Raw genomic sequence first — 11142 nt, 5'->3', positions numbered from 1 at the left:
TTCTGAGTGATTAATTATTACAAAATGATTATAAAATATGCAGTATTTTTATGAAAAAATAACCTGTTCACTGTCAGGACTCTAGTCTGCACACACACACAGTACCTGACCGAACCACAGCGGACCCGAGCCCGACCCGGCCATCCCTTCACTTCCCCTCCTGACACCCAACCTGCAAGAAGCTGCAGCGCATGCGTGATGAGGGCAAAGTGACGGCACCGGCTCACTGCGCAGACTCAGCTCCGACCCGGATTCCCAGCTCCGGTCAGTTTTTTTTTATTTCAATACTGACCAGCAGAGACTGACCGAGTGTGTCCGACCTGACCCGAACTGGACCCGAGCCCGAAAGCCGGAGCCGCAAGCTGGGCCCGAGCCGAGGCCGACGCATGTGCTCGGATCCCTCTCGGGTTGGACTCGGGTATCCAGGCCTCCAGTGTACATTCCACACAGTCCCCGACTCCAGCTGAACTTCCCGCTATTCAATGTTAATCTCTGAACACATCTGCAGACTCGCTACCAAACCTGGTGTTGCTGCTGGAAGCAGATGTTGTTTGTTCACTTACCCCGGGACCCGGATGTCTCCATTCGCAGCTGATTGAAAAAATCTTCCGCTCACTCACTGAATGACGCTCAGAGACAGTGTTGGGGGAAGGGGAGCGCATGTGCTCTTCACCTCACCATGACGTCAGCGTGGGCGGGGCTATATCGCGCGTGCGCAGATCTCTGCAACAAAACTCAATGGGAACTTTCCCCATTTCACCCTCATCAATGTGTGAACAATGAAACTGAACATGGGTTTAGGGTGGAGGGAGGGTGGGGAGGGGTGGAGGGAATCTATAACCTAGAAAGCTGGGAGCTGATCCCATATAGATGTTCAAATTGCCGTCTCTCCCTGCAGGGTGTTTGTTATTATTGAGACCCTCCTCTCAAAACAATCCGACAGAAACATGGGAGGAAGGAGGAAGTCGGTGTGTGTGCTGGGACCGTGTAGAATTCATTTCAGCCAGCAAAGGTTTGTCTAACCGGAGTGAAACCCGCGGTCAATGTGAGTAATAACGAGTGGCGATCTTCATCGTTTCATTCTAAACAAGAGAGACACGGAGCTGCCGCGATTATACCGGACACACAAACACAGTGACAATAGAGCCTGTCCCAGAGTTTCAGCTCCCGGTTGTTAAATGTCCTCATGTACACAGTCTTTGCTGTCTGTGTCAGATTTGTCAGCAAGTTTTTAACTTTCCCTTTCTGTTCCTGACATATGAATGTGGATTTTACTATGTATCTCTCAGTTACTGGGATACGATTGTGGGTTTTATTCTATATCCACAAGCCTATGATTAGTGATTGTGGCTTGTGTCCGAGGCCTGTCACTATCTTGTTTAATATGTCCATTATTCTGTGCATGTTACTTTATGGGAAATGACTGCAGGATTTATTCTTTTCCTGCCATATTACTACTATGACTTCAAGAGCTGGTCAGAAGCCGGAAATTCTGTGGTTAGTAACTCACGTCCTAACTCCTAAAGACTTTCCACAACCTACAAGCCACAAGTCAGAAGTCTGATGGATTACTCCCCACTTGCCTGGATGTGTGCACCCAAACAACACTCAACAAACTCTATACCATCCAGGACAAAACAGGAGGCTTGATTGGTTTACCATTCACCAGATTAGCCATTTGCTCCCTCTACCAGCAATGCACAGTGTGTACCATCTACAAGATGTATTGCATCAACCTGAGGAAGCACCGTGAACAGCACCTTTCAAACATCTGCTACCAAGTAGAACATAGGCAGCAAGCGTATGAGAACATTACCATCTGCAAGTTCATCTCCAGTTCATATGTCATCCTGACTTGAAAATATAACACCATTCCTGCATCATCACTCAGTCCAAATTCTGCAACTCCCTACCGAACACCACTTTGGGTCTACCTACACTACAAAGACTGGAGGGAGCAAGAAGGCCACTCGACACCATCTTCTAAAGGGCAATGAGAGATGGACAACAATTACTGGCCTTCCTAGAGATGCTCACATCCCATAAACATACACGACAAATAATCATAAAGGTGTGTATATGAATGACATTTGTTCTGCGTCTGTTCATCACTGGTACAGTATGAGTATGGAAGTCATTCCACATCTGTCATTCTGAAAGACAGGATCTGTTTGTTTATATTTAAGGAACAATGAAGGAACTCTTACACATCTAGATCTGTCCAACTATCTTTCCCTCTTTGTATGGTGTGAGAGTGAGGGATTCATTCTTTATCTCAGAATGTGGAATGTGACTGTGGGTTTTTCTCTGTATCTGTCAATTACTGATAAGCACATGTGTGCTTTCCAGTGTACCTGTCGACATCTGATGTGAGTGTGGGTTTAACTCTTTTCAGTCAGTATCCGATGTATGAGCATGTGCTTCAATCTACCTGCCAACTTCTGATGTGAGTGTGGGTTTTATTATGTATCTATCAGCTTCTGGTATGTATGTGTTGGTTTTGTCATGTGCCTGTCAGTTTCTGCTGAAGTGAACAGTGGTTTTGGTTTGAATCTCTCACTATCTGTTATGTGAGAATGAGCATTGTTTTGTACTTGTCAATTTCTGGAATAGCAGAAAGCTCTTTACATTGCACATAATACACAGCAAAATATTGTGAATGCTGGAATTTAAAAACAGAAAATGCTGTTAACACTCAGCAGGACTGCCAACAACTATGGAGACAGAAACAGAGTTAACCTTTCAGGTCAATGGCCTTACATCATTGATCTGAAATGTGAACAGTCTCCCTCTCTCCACAGGTGCTGCCAGACTTGCAGAGTATGTCCAGCATTTTCTGCTTTCATTTACACTGTACCTTCTTTATTCTGGCGAGTGAATGTGGGATCACTCTTCACCCTTTCATTTCTGCTATGTGAATGTGGATTTTACCCAGCTTGTTGTCATTTACTGCAATGCAAATATCTGTTTTATTCTGTACCTTTTTGTTTGTGGTAATTGATTGTGGATTTTAACCTGCATCTGTCAGTCTCTGTAATGTGAATGCTGCTATTACTCTGTCTTTGTCTGTGCATGATTTGTGAGTATATGTTTTACTTTCCCTGTCTGTTTCTGGCATCTGAATGTGTATTTCGCTATGTACCTCTGAGTTACTTTATGTCTATGTGGGTTTTATTCTGTTTCTGCATGTCTCTGGTGAGTGTAACGTTTTCCCTGTACCTATAAATATCACACTTGTCAGTCTGGCCTTTATTCTGTACCTGTTTCTTTATGGTAGTGCTTTTCCTGCCAATCTCTGATATGCTACTTTACATTTTATTCTGTACTTGTCAGATTCTGTGATGTGATATTGTTTTTCTCTGTCTATGTGTGTCTGGTATGTCATTATCAGTTTTACTGTGTACTTATTAGCTTCTGGTATTTGAGTATGAGGTTCTCATTGTATATTTCAATCTGTTCTGTGAATCTACTTCGTCCTTGAACTGACAGTTTCTATTCTGTGACTGTACATTTAAAGGATAATTGTTAATTTCTGCTCAATAGGTGTTCATTTAACTCTGTTCATGTCAGTCTCTGCAATGAGAATTTGTGATTTATGCTGAATCTGCCATTTGTTTATCTTGATGGTATGCTTAATTCTGTTCCTGTCAGTCTCTGTTTTTAAGGATTTTTTTCTGAGTATTTGTCAGTCTCTGACGTGTGAGTGTGGGTTTTCCTTTGTGTCTGTAAGTTTCTAGTGTGAATGAGAGGTTTTTAAATCTGTACATGGCAATTCCTGAAAAGCGAGCATGGATTTAACTCTGTAACCCTCATACTCTGGTATTTGTGTTTGTGTCTTTTTCTTCTCATTACCTGTCTGTTTCTGAAAAGTTGGTTTGAATTTTACTTTGTACCAGTTACATACTGATCCCTGTTTGTGGGGTTTACTCTGCACCTCTCACTTTCTTATGTGATTGAGATTTATATCTGTACCAGTCAATCTGTGGTATTTGCATCTAGATTTTACTCCACATCAGTCTAACTTAGAATCGTGAGTGTTGTTTTTTTACCTTGTTTCCTTTGTACTTTGCAGTATGGAACTGTAATTGTCACTTTCTGGTATTTATGTGTTGCTTTTCTTTCATGCCTCTCAGTCTCTGTTGTGTTTTTCTGTAATAGGCGTGGGGTGAGTGGGTTTGCTTCATGCCTGTCAGTTTCTATATGTTAGTGCGGTTTTATTTTCTAGTGGGTGAGTGTTTTTTTTTCACTTCTTTAGCTGTATTATTCAGTTCCTTGGATACGGGTATAAGTTTCACTCTATATCTCTCAATCCCTAGTCTATAGTTTATCTCTGTCAGTTTCTGATTTTGAGTGTGGGTTTATCTGTACCTGTCACATTGTTTTATGTGAGAAACATCTTATTCTGTATCTTTCAGGTTCTGCTGTTTGTTTGTCTGTCTTGAACTTGTGCCCCTCAGTTTATTACATGTGAATGTGGGTTTGACTGTTAATCTAACACTCACTTTTATATGAGTGATATTTACTCTTTATCTTTGATTGTCTGGTTTGTAAATTTAAGTTTTAACCTGTGTATTTACATTTCTAATGTGCACGTCAGGTTTTTAGCCTGTCTATGTCATGGTCTGGTACACAAGTACGTGTTTCAGTCTGGCTTTTGAGTGTGGATTGTACACCACATCTCTACATTATCTAGAATGTGAGTGTGATTTTTAATCTGTACATGTCAGTTTCTGACATGTGTCTGTGAGGTTTACTTTGTACATTTCATTCTCTGGTCTGTGACTGCTGAATTTATTCTGTATCTGTCAGTTTATGTAAAGTGACTTGGAGTTTTAGTCTGTATCTGTCAGTATCTGGTATATAAATCATCTTAATTATGTGTGTGTTTTATTCTGTATCTGTCAGTGTGTGAAGTGCAAGTGTTGGGTTTTCTTTGTACCTGTCAGTTATGGATGAGAGATTTTCACTCTCTAACAGTAAATTTCTTGGAATTCACTGTGGATTTCACTCTGTGTCTGTCAGTCTCTGGTAGTTGAGTGTGGCTTTTATACTGCATTTGCTATTTTCTGATATGCAAATGTAGATTTTAATCTTTACCTGTTATTTTCTAGTATGCGAGTCTGGGTGACAATCTGTATCTGTCAGTTTCTCATATGTGAGGGAGGCAGTTATTCTGCACCTGTTACTTTCTGAAATGTGTGAAGGTTTTTATCTTTCCCTGTCAGTTTCTGGTATGTGATTGTTGCATTTGTTCTGTCCCTATCTGTTTCTGTGAATGGAATGTGGGTTCTGTTCCTGTCAGTTTCTGGTGTGTGAATGTGGGTTTATTCTGTATCTTTCAATCTTTGGAATTTGATTACGTACTTTCTGCAGCACCTTTTAGCTTCTGTTAAGTGAATGAGATGTTAATTCTGCACCTGTCCATTGATAGTATATGAATGTTTATTTTACTCTGTTACCTGTCAGTTAATGGAACATGAAGGTGTTTCCCCCCACCCATCCCCCGCCCCCCTCACCTGCCAACTTCCAATATGTGACTGTTGTTTTATTCTATACCTGCCATTTTCTGTATATGATTCTGGTTTTGGATCTTTACCTGTCAGTTTCTGTTACTTGAGTGAGTTTTACTTTGCACCAGTTGGTTTCTGGTATGTGTCTCTTTTAAGCTGTACCTGTAAAGTTAAGATATAACACTGTGGGTTTATTCTGTATCTTTCAAACTCTAGTGTGTGATATGGGGCTTTTCTCTGAACCTTTCGATTTTTGGTCTGTGTGTTTTAATCTGCAGCTTACAGTTCCTGATAGGTGTGTGTGAACATTTTCTTTTGTTCTGCAGCTATCAACGTCTGCTACACAAGTTTGTGTGTTATTCCTATAATTCAATTTCTCTTCTTGGAGAATTGATTTTTCTTTGTCCCGCTCAGTCTCTGGTATGTGTCCATGTCTCTTACGTGGTAACTGCAGTTTCAGTTAGGTGAATCTGGGGTTATTCTCTATCTGACAGTCTCTTGCATGTGAGTGGTTTTATTTTCTTCACTGTAGCTGTCAGTCTCCCTTCTGTGGCTGGAGGTTTTAATCTTTACTTTAACACTTTAATAATTTGTAAATGTGAATTTTACTCTGTCTGTCTGTTTACTGTATATGGGTATGTTTTTTTAAATCATCAGTTTCAAAGAATTATAGATAGTTTAAGGCACAGAAAGAGGTCTTTTAATCCCACCTTCCAGGATTTGGTCCTGAACCCTGTAGCTTATGGCACTTGAGGTGCATATTCAGAGTACTTTTGAATTAGTTGAGGGTTCCTGCCTCAACTATCCTTTCAGGCAGTGAGTTCCAGACCCCCAACACCCTCTGGGTGATTTTCTTTCCCTCATCTCCCCTCTAATTTTTCTACCAATCACTTTAAATCTATGGCTTCGTCAATGACCTCTCTGTTCAGGTGAATAGACCCTTCACCTCCACTCTGTCCAGATCCCTCAACATTCTCAACATTTCAATCAGCTCTTCCCTCAGCCTTCACTGTTCCAAAGAGAATAATCCCAGCCTATCCAATCTTTCCTCACAGCTGTATTTTTTCAGTCCTGGCAACATACTCGGAAATCTCCTCAGTACCCTCTCTAGTGCAATTAAATACTTACTGTAATGAGGTGACCAGAACTGCACACAGTTTCAGGTATGTGAGGGTAAGGTTCACTCTCTATCTTACTGTCTCCAGGATGTGTCCCTCTTGTGAGATTGATATAGTGCCTTTCAATCTGATCGTGGGTGTGCTTTTGAACTGAGATTGATGTACCTAACTTTCAGTAGTACAGAATTGGAATGGATTGGAAACAATGTCTGTCTCTTCTGCTTTGTTTGATTGCTGGATTGAAAATGTGTCTCTGAACTTGGGATCAGTGAGAGTTTGACTACTTCTGCTCCATGTGAGTCTGGAATTAACTGGTGGCCTCTGGGAGTAATAACATACCTACTCTGTGTTGCAAGGAGCTGACTGCACATTTCCTTGTGCCTGGAAATCATCACATTCATTCTGTTCCCTTGAAGAATTTGCCTACAGCAAGGAAGAACAATATCTCTTGTAACTGAAGATCAGTTGAGGTGGAAGCGAGAAATGAAATTAATGTAACATTTCAATTAATAATCATTATTACTGACCCGAAGCGTTAACTCTGCTTCCTTTCCACAGATTCTGCCAGACCTGCTGAGTGGTTCCAGCGTTTCTTGTTTTTATTTCAGATTTCCAGCATCCGCAGTATTTTGCTTTTATTAAAGAGATTAATGTTACCTTGCAATTCATAATCATTATGACTAACCACAAATACTCACCAGAAGTACAAAGAATGTCGGTGTCTGATTTCACTGCAGATCTCAGCATCTGCTCACCAGGTGTTTTGACCGATTTACAACAATTTAGTGACATCCAGCATCTGCACTGCTCCAAGATTGGGAATACCTGAGAAATGTTTGTTCAGATCAGGTTTCTATTTCCATCTGACATTATAACATAAGAACCTAAGAAGTAGGAGCAGGAGTAGGCCATTCAGCCACTCGAGTCTGATCCGCCATTCAATAAGATTATGGCTGATCTGATCGTGGATTCAGCTCCATTATCCTGCCTGCTCCCAGAACACATTACTCCCATGTGGATCAAAAGTTTAACTCATCCTTGAATATATTTAACAACCCAGCCTCCACTGCTCTCTGAGGTAGAGAATTCCAAAGATTAATGACGCTTTGACAGAAGAAATTCCTCCTTCCCTCCGTCGAAATTGGGAGATCCCTTATTCTGAAACTGAAGGCGGGGCTGTACTGTGCATGCGCTTCATTCGAAAATAGTTTGAAAAACAAAATTCAATTGGAACTTTCTCTAGTTCAGTTTTATCTGATTTTGAGCAATGGAACCGGGACTGTGGGCAAGATTAGAGAAGGTTTCCAGCTGGGAGATTACCCCTTTACCAAGCGCAACTTGAGATCATTCTCTGCACTATGTTTCCTGTTCATTAGCTCGAATTCTCAAAGTGATCCTCCGAGGGAGTCGATGTGTTTGCCGGAATGGAGCTGGAGTTAATATCTGACAGATACAGTCACAGATCAATTTAATCAGATTGAAACTGTCTGTCACTGAGAGTCATAGCGAAGGGTTTGAGCTGAAAGATTACAGAGAGTTCAACAGGGCAGAGAAAGTTACATTTGGGACATTGTATGCCTCACTCTCTGACACTTTCCCGGACTGTGAGATTAATAATGTGTCTTCCTCTGGCACCATATCAGTGAGAGATGAGATTGTAACGTCTTGTTTCCCCAGGCGGATCTTTCGAGACAAAACGAATCTGACATTTCAGCCGACACCTCAATAATTACAGGCCAGTCAGTCTAACCTCAGCAGTGGGCAAATTATTGAAACCTATTCTGAGAAAGAAGATAAACTGTCACTTAGAAAGGCACAGACCAACTGAATTTAATTTTAAAAAGGATGATAGATGAGGGTAGTGCAGTTGATGGATTCTACATGAATTTCAGCTTTTGACAGGGTCCCAAAATGCAGACTCTTTATAAAATAAAATTTAATGGGATCCAGGGAAGTGCAGCAAGGTGGAGGCAAAATTGGCTCAGTGGCAGGAAACAAAGAGTAATTGTTGACGGCTGCTTTTGAGACTGGAGGGCTGTTTCCAGTGGTTTTCCCCAGGGCTCAGTAATGGGTCCCCTGTTTTTTTTGATGATCTACATGAACAGTTTGGACATAAATGTTGAGGGACACGATCAAGAAGTTTGCAGACAACACCAATATTGGCCGTGTGGTAGAGAGCGAGGAGGAGTGCTGTGGGCTGGAGGAAGATGTTTATGGTCTGGTCAAAAGTGCAGAAAAGTGGCACATAGAATTCAACCTGGAGAAGTGTGATGTGATGCACTTGGGGAGGTCAAACAATGCAAAGGAATACAGGATTAATGAGAAAATACTGAGAGGTGCAGAGGAGGTGAGGGACCTTGGAGTAAATGTCCACGGATCCCTGAAGGTAACAGGGTAGGGTGATAATATGGTTAAGAAGACATATGGAATCCTTTTCTTTATCAGCCGAAGTATAGAATATAAGAGGAGGAAGTGTATGCTGGAACTTTCTCATCACTGGTTAGGCCGCAAGTTGAGTCCTGTGTGCAGTTCTGGTCATCTCATTGCAGTAACTGCACCACAGCGGGTACAGAGGAGATTTACTAGGATGTTGCTGGGACTGAAAAATGCAGCTATGAGGAAAGATTGGATAGACTGTGGTTGTTCTCCTTCGAACAGAGAAGGCTGACGGGAGATCTGATTGAAATGTACAAAATGTTAACGGGCCTGGATAGCGTGGAGCGGAAGGGTCTATTTACCTCAGCAGAGAGATCAAAACCTGTCCTGGGAACTCTACATTTAGCGAACAGTTTGGCATGAGAATGTGTAGATGTGAATATTGTGTCAGAGAGAGTGTATTAAAGTGGCTGGCGGGTTAGTCTAATGTCACTGTGTTTGTGGGTCCGGACTCATTGCCGGATTTCCGAGTCCCTCTTGTGTCAAGTAACAAGATTTTCTGGTCAAAGAAGCACATTGCTCCCCTTCTCGTCCCCAAAGTGAGAATTCAGTGCAGTTTCTTTGTTTATTTCAAGATTTCAGTCGAAAAGTAAAGAACATGTCAGCAATCGGGGAGAGAGCGCTTTCAGTGCAGCAATTAAATGGGTTTCAGTCAAAATGGAGTCTTTACTTCAAGTGCAAACTTTTGGACAGCAAGCATTCTGATGTCAGAGACAGGAAGGATGGGACTCTGCAGTACCCGAATTTCAGTGGAATTGGAGATTTTAGGACCAGAGAGAAACACAGAGAGGCAGCAGGAGCTGGCAGCTGACAGCAGGTTGTCTCCGCCCCCGTCCGCTCACTGCCTTTAAGTTGCTCAGTGCCGACACCACCGGCTTCATATCTGACCCAGTTCTGACTGACAGAGAGAATTTGTGCAGAGTCCCGGACATGACCGTTACAGCAGCCGCCGAAACGGCTCCTCCAGCCGCCGTCGCTCAAGTCAAGACTCCCAAGAAGAAGAAAGCAGCTCCCCGGAACAAGTCAACCGGTCCCACGTTGAGCGAGAAGATCCTCAAGATTGTGGCGGATTGCACCGATCGCAGGGGGACCTCACTGCCCGCCATAAAGAAGGCTCTGGGTAGGAGCGGCGTGGATGTGGGAAAGTTCAGGACCCAAATCAAGCAAAGTATCAGGAGGAATGTGAACAAAGGCTCCCTGGTGCAGAGCAGCGGTACGGGCGCCTCCGGCTCCTTCAAAATCCCTAAGAAGGGAACCAAGGGAAATGTGGGAAGGAAAGTGATGTCAGGAGCAGCCAAAAAAAACTTTAGTGAAGAAAGCAGCTGGAAAGAAAGTGACAGCAGAGAAATCAGCAGCCAAGAAATTACCATTCAAGAAACTAGCAGCCAAGAAATCGGCAGCGAAGAAAGCAGCAGGCAAAAAAGTGACCTGCAAGAAGGCGGCAACGCGAAAGAAATCCCCAGCGAATAAAGGAGCGCTTCCGAAAAAGTCTCCTGCGAAGAAGTCCAAAAAACCCAAGAGTGCCACGGGCGGAAAGGCGCTCAAGAAAGTTCAAGTTGGCAAGACCAAACCGTAAGCAGAAAAGGCTCAGAAAGCAGACCCTGGAAAGAAGTGAAACTGCACGGGAAACTTGTAGACATCTGAACCCAAAGGCTCTTTTCAGAGCCACCCACATCTCTCAGGAAAGAGCTGATCCCCCGATCAAATGATCCCTGTCCCGCCGCCGTGTGCACATTTCGCATAGAAATGATGGGAAGTAAATGCAGGATCCCTGGTGATACACTGACATACACTACACTCAGCCCTTCCCCCACTCTCTGCAACAAAACAGAGGGATGACCCGGCCTCACTGTAACTGGGGATCTGTTCGGTACAGTCTCAGTTCATGCTCGTTTCACTAATTCAGAGTGAGAGGCTGTAACACAGGAATACTGGCGAGAAACCCCCGCGTCACAACTCAAACCCCAATACATGAGTTTCTCTAATTCAGCTGAAGTAAGGTGTTAGTAAAATACTCAATCCGTCTGGGAGGGGAGGTGTGTGACTTGTGATCGGAAGCACTGTGCTTAGGCGGGTCG

The 11142-nt window shown here is 42.8% G+C and overlaps 1 protein-coding gene across 1 annotated transcript; it reads left to right on the top strand.

Annotated features, from left to right (window-relative positions):
• The first annotated feature begins 9994 nt into the window (after nucleotides 1–9994).
• LOC137381080 (histone H1.5-like) lies at nucleotides 9995–10534 on the top strand. Its single transcript, XM_068053470.1, has one exon. The coding sequence runs from the start codon at nucleotides 9995–9997 to the stop codon at nucleotides 10532–10534; it is 540 nt and encodes a 179-aa protein (XP_067909571.1).
• The last annotated feature ends 608 nt before the right edge of the window (nucleotides 10535–11142 follow it).

The sequence above is a fragment of the Heterodontus francisci genome, chromosome 21, assembly GCF_036365525.1.
Source record: "Heterodontus francisci isolate sHetFra1 chromosome 21, sHetFra1.hap1, whole genome shotgun sequence".
NCBI lineage: Eukaryota > Metazoa > Chordata > Chondrichthyes > Heterodontiformes > Heterodontidae > Heterodontus > Heterodontus francisci.
The sequence above is the reverse complement of the archived record's forward strand: the minus strand, read 5'-3'. Positions and strand labels throughout refer to the sequence as shown.

Bases quoted from the DNA above. Each gene is read 5' to 3' on its own strand.
- LOC137381080 (XM_068053470.1), top strand. From the start codon at position 9,995: ATGACCGTTACAGCAGCCGCCGAAACGGCTCCTCCAGCCGCCGTCGCT.